The sequence below is a fragment of the Trichoplusia ni genome, chromosome 7 (genome assembly GCF_003590095.1).
Source record: "Trichoplusia ni isolate ovarian cell line Hi5 chromosome 7, tn1, whole genome shotgun sequence".
NCBI classification, from domain to species: domain Eukaryota; kingdom Metazoa; phylum Arthropoda; class Insecta; order Lepidoptera; family Noctuidae; genus Trichoplusia; species Trichoplusia ni.
In genome coordinates this window covers 11881670-11887825 of record NC_039484.1, presented here as the reverse complement: position 1 = coordinate 11887825, position 6156 = coordinate 11881670, and the positions used below count along the sequence as shown (strand labels likewise).

At 35.4% G+C, this 6156-nt stretch overlaps 1 protein-coding gene across 1 annotated transcript; it reads right to left on the bottom strand.

Moving 5' to 3' along the window:
• Positions 1 to 1861: 1861 nt before the first annotated feature.
• LOC113495896 (connectin-like) lies at positions 1862 to 5212 on the bottom strand. Its single transcript, XM_026874897.1, has 2 exons — positions 4160 to 5212; positions 1862 to 2423 (listed from the first exon to the last, which is right to left on the bottom strand). Exons 1-2 carry the CDS (start codon positions 5196 to 5198, stop codon positions 1975 to 1977), a joined length of 1488 nt encoding a protein of 495 aa, XP_026730698.1. The 5' UTR covers positions 5199 to 5212; the 3' UTR covers positions 1862 to 1974.
• Positions 5213 to 6156: the final 944 nt, after the last annotated feature.

The window sequence follows — 6156 nt, the reverse complement described above, 5'->3', positions numbered from 1 at the left end:
TATCTACTTTTAGTTAAAAATAAATTTAAACATGTGAGCTACATTTTTTCAAACTATCGTTAAAATAATTCAGTCTATTAAATAGTAAAATATTAATTGAAATCATGACGAAAAACCGAGAGTAAACTGTTTAATATACACGGTGATTTTTAGTCGTCTTACAAAAGCAGCACAGTTCATGTATCCGACGTAAAATACCCCTGCGCCTAGGGATTATTATTTTTTTATCATCAACTAAGATAATAAGTACGAAGAAAATTAAACAAGAGAAATCTGAAATATACTCTTAAAAATGATAAAAACGCCGCCGCCCGCGCCCCTCACCATTGTTACAAGGCTCGGACCGCGCTCGCAACAGAGCTGTGTTTCTAAAAAAACTACGAATTGCATCATAATATTGAATAAAAATTGCATTAATTTTTTTTTCAAATCTCATAAATACCTATTTTTTTATCATGAACGTGTTCTTGATAAAAAAAATAGGTATAGGCATTGGATACATGAACTGGGCTGCTTTTGTAAGACGACTAAAAAATCACGGTGTATAATGTTTTTGGATTAATTTACTTATAACTAAAACAAAAAAAAAACCATTCAATTTCATTCCAATCAGCTTTACAGACGTATTAAGCAAAATTCATCCAATTATTATAAAAAAAATGTTATAAGAAGACACACAATATGTTTTTTTCTAATTATATTACAATCATACAATGTAACCGCGTTCTTACGAAATAATAAACACGTTTCCATGGTTACGGTGGTCTGATGTTGTCAAGTGGTTAAGTATGGCCACGGAACAAAAAAGTAGAGGGAGTTGCCCTGATACTGCTGTAATAATGGAACCAGAGATGCCAAACTAATTAACTTGCTTTCTGGTTCTTGTGTCTCTTTCTTGTCTATGTAGCAAAAAAAAATGAATTCTTGTTCAGTATTGGCCTGCAAAATTGACGGTAGTATCAATTTAGCTCTGTAGTGAAGCAGCAGGTAATAGAGAACGCTTAAGAGCATGCCAGTCACGTGACGTTTTCTATCAACGTTTACAATTGTGGAAAAGTCGCTTGGTTGGCCAAGGCTGTAACGTCTTTAGATTAATTGTAAAATATGACTCGTTTTATAACAGTCAAATATAACCTAAAGTTGATCGTCAACGCATAATAGTGACAGGCCTTAGAAGACAGAGTGGCACTTCCTTTAACTTTCCTGTGTTCCGTGGATAAAACAATCAGGCTACTTTCATATAAACCGCATAAAGGTAATATTGGTTACCATGGTAACCAAGAAACATAGCTGAAAGGAGGTCGGGGATCCAAATGTGTGTTCTTTATCATCTAAAGATGTAGTTTATATTAAGCGGGGCGCAAACGTGGACACCAATTTTTAATTATTGAGTAAGTTTGAAATTACTTACGTAGACAGTTTTTCATCAACGCTACAGGCAACCAACAAAGTGTCCAAGACTGCGCTGTTTTAACTGAATGATTGCCTAATTAAACATACTAAACCAACCTTTTACCTAACTTAATATACTAACACTCTTAAGATATAGAAAAACTCTCTTGTATGATATTTACAGAGAAAAAATGGTGACTTAATATAAGTGAAGTGAAAATTATTTACAGCATTTTCAACTTTTTGGGTCCAATTTACCTAAAGCTATCAATTCCCTAACTCTAACCTAAACTAATGAAAGCATTGTAAAATATGTATTGTTTTAAGTCTTAATAAGTAATAATAAAAGGATATATCGTCAATTAATTAAATTACGCTATGATAAATTTAAATCCGTTATTACACTAAATAAAACTCACACAAAATTAAAAAAAATAACTTATGTTACAAAATAAACACGAATGGCAGCTTCATGAATAAAAATACACAAAAAAAAACTTGTATGAATATTAAATAAACCGGAATAGTTCAACAATAAATGCATAATGAAATCACAGAACTATTTACATTTCAATTCGTACGCTACAATATTACTAGAGCTGCGAGTACGAAATGTAGAGTTGTTGATACCGCCCTCTGACTTGATGAAGTCTTGTAGTATTTGACCTCGTCTTGCGTTGGCGGCGAGTAAGACGCTTCATAGATTAAACGGTTTGGACATGGGAGCATTTCTGTCGGTATTTCGAGCAATTTCCTTTTATATTCAATTTTTGTGTCGTCATTTTCAGTTTCTTGGTCTTGCATCGCATCATCGTAATGTTTCTCTTCGAATTCCTCTTCGTCGTAATCGATTTCTTTCTTGTAAGATCCGGGAATCGTTTTTGGTTTATCGATTTTGTTGTTCGCTATATTTGTTTTTGTGTCCATGATGCAGTTGAGTCGGTAGAGCGAGGCTTTGACGCGTTTGCTTCGGGTCTCGTTGCGAAGTTTGTGCAGCCAAGACAAGCGGCAGTCGCAAGTCAATCTGTTACCTGTAGAAGAGAAAACTGTATTAAAAAACAGAAACTTTTTCTCGAGATCCATATTTTATCGGCCAAACATCAAAGTATTTGAGTCAAGTTAAATACAAATAATAGCTTTTTCATTCAATTCCATTGTAGACAGAAATAAAATGGATATTTAATTTTATTATATTTATAAACTAAATTCGACAAAGTCAATAATAGATAAAAGTCCCAAAATAACAAAGTTCGCGTAGTACAATAGATGGCGTGTTAATACTGATTTCAATCGGAACCACTTTTCATGTCGATCAATCACAGTTTAAAAGGTTAATAAACAAGACTATTGATAAGATCCGACAATGCGATCAAACGTGTTATAGTTGTATGTAGCTTTAACACACACAAATCAATATAGCATAACAAAGACCCCGAAACAAAAAGTTCACATCGATAAATGGATTATGTGAAAACCAGAATCCGTTACACACATCGGAGTTAGATCATCCGTGCTATAAACAAACCTCGAAACCAAATTAACCTACAGCGAACAAAGAGTAGTATATCATAGCGAAGCTCGGCCAATTTGGGGGAATATAACATCTAGCTAGCCACAAAATATAGACGCATTAAAATGTCACAGAGCACTTAAACACAGTATTTCAAGCCCTGATTCATTGTAGTTGGAAGCAGTAACGTCCCAGATGGTTCGGCTTCGGAATTACGACTCAGTTTTTTGGGGCATTAGCCTGCAAGTTTATGGGGTAAAGGAGTATTGCACATGATACAATGATAAGTAGATCTGGCTTAAATACAACAAGAAAATATAGCTTAGTGGTATGATCGCGGAGTGTCGCTCAAAGATCATAGGTTAGAATTCAGGCGCACATCAATGCTCTCTTTCCAAATTTGTCACTTGTGAGCTATGATAAATAAAAGACCGTGAGGAATCCAGCACTTCATTTTTTTTAAAGAGCGTGTTTAGCCATCTCAATGTATTATGTGTTTTAAATCAACGTCTCATCAACACATTATGAAAAGAAGAAGATAACAATTTTTTTTCTCGAAAATGAAATCTTTATCAACATTATTTACTTTTAAGGCAACAGTGATACTAAAACAGACAGAAGGATTCTAACAACGATAAAATAAATCGGTCCGCTTATTTCCTCGTCCACGTCATAAAGTAATACATCATGATAAACCAAATGACCGTGAAGCTAAAGCCACCGCGACTAATCGTGCGGCTAATTGAACCATTCCGGTTAATTTTCAACACGGGATATGGGTTACTGAAGGAGCATACATCACTGTGACTGACCAATTAACCACGCACGCAGATGTTTATAATGATAGTTTTTTTGCCGTTTATGGACATCCAAATTGGTAGTTTGCATTTTTAATTAAACCACTATAGAACTTACAATCTACATTCTACATAATATGTACATACTGAACGTATCCACATGGATACATTTGCTCGTAACACTATCGTGTACCCATAAATAGCCGCTTTTTGTCCACACCTAATTATTTCCGGGCAACTCTAACTAACTTTTTTACCAGGATGTGACAGTAGGTCACGACAGCTTTATTTCCCCCTACCCATTTCCCACGATTCGTAAGTCTTCGCAAGAAATAAGGGACAAAATACTTATATCTTAACAAATGTCGGCTACAAAGTAATATCGACACAATTTGTTAAGGATTACATAACTGGAGGAGCAAAGATAAATGACTAAGAAACTTGACAAAATATAACTCACCGTCTAGAGAGATTAACGCGTAATTGGACTTCATGTTCTCCAAAACATTTTGTACTGCTTCTTGTTTCAACGTCTCTAAGTTATTGTTCCTTAAATCTAAAACATTCAACTTTTGAATATCGTCTAACACTCCGTCGTCTAATGTCCCCAACTTATTATCGGCTAGCGAAAGTTTTCGCAGCTGAGTCAATCCCCCAAAACCCCTCTCGGATATAAATTCTATTTCGTTGCCGTCCAGGTAAAGTTCTTGAAGACTCCAAAGTTCCGCAAACGCAAGGTCCCCTATCATCGTTAATTTATTGTTTCTCATATCCAACGTGATCAGATTAGACAGGCCTTGGAAGTTCTCCCTAATGACGACTGTCAACTGATTGCTGTCGAGATCCAATTTTATGAGATTGTTGAGATGTTTGAAACAACCGTCGTGAAGGACGCTAATTATATTCTTCGACAGATACAGCCTCTGCAAATTGGGTAGGACGTAGAACACGTCCCGCTTCAATTCGGATATCTGATTTTCCACTAAGCTGACGTTTGACAGCATTATCAGATGAGCGAAAGACATCTTTTCTAGTTTGGCTATTTTGTTTTTGGGTAGTGTTATCTCTCTGAGCGTAGTTGAGTTGGTAAATGCGAACGATGGGATGGTGTATATATTGGCGTATTGTATGTTGAGGTATTGTAATCGCTCGAGCCTAACGATCACTTTAGCGGGGATGTACGTCAGGCCGCCGTCCGCTCTGACGTTGAATGTTAGCTTTTCTATTTTTGGTTGCGAATAAAAATTGGACCAGAATGGATCGTCTTCTGCTATGCCACCATTGAATACCCAACAATCGGCCTTTGTGGCAGTTTTTATCTTTATATTCTCACAGTAACAATGAACTTTGGACCCTCGATCCTGTATATCGCAAATATTAACGTAGTGCGAGTAAATCTTATCATTCTTCCATCTCCTTTTGTCGTTCTGCCGGCTTTCTGTTACATTTATTTCGACTGTTGCGAAGGCAATCATCAGTATTAGATATTTAAGGCCCATCTTTGTTGCTTTTTCACATCAGACCGTGTTCTGTAACAAAAGAAAGTAGAGCGTTAAGTGAGACCGTTGTTTTATTTCATCCTACATTTTACGTCAGCTAACTTCGTGATTCAATTACAAGAAAAGTCGGATAATGTATTATCATAACAACGGTAACATTTAAGTGGTAGTTGTTTAATGTTTTATTATGAAATATGGTTCATTGTTTTAGTAAACATGGTGTGGTTACATCGAGGTAATTTTCAAGTCAATGACCTTAAATGAAGACGGCGCAAACATAAGCCCTCATGATATCAAATTAATGACAAGATACAGATGTTATTAACTATCCTAATCAAAACTTTAATTCCACAATTAATCCTTTAGTGCCGCCTGCATCCTGTGTCGACACTGATAAAGCTTAATTGATCAATTATTAAGACGTTTTATGAACACTTGTTTTGTTCTTCTTTATTGGTTGATTTATTAACAGGATTACTGCAATCATATAGAGAAGAAAAAAACTAAAGCTAAAAAATAATGATCCAAGAATAAAAAAATACGAAATTGGCTGATTTAAAAAAATCATTGCCTGGATACCTTATCCAAAATGGGTAGAAAAGGCACTTTTGATCACAAATCTTTATATTCTCCTTTAATCGCTCATCGAAGTACCTATACTAGAATAGTCATACGACATCCCGAAAAAAAAGCAGACAGTTTCCAATTTAATCCCAAGAAAACAAAGCAAACAACAAAATAACCCAACTCAATATACTTAACTGTAATGCTATCTACAAAACAGAAGGCATCCCTCAACATAATTAATGATCACGACTTAAATCCAACAAAAACATTTACGCGACACATTAGGTCGATCGAAACTGTTACTTCAAAGACTCCGGTACACTATATGACCGTTTCAGATTCAAGCCTAAAGGGTTTGTATTGAGGGCGCCCTGCTTAGGGGAGAACTCAA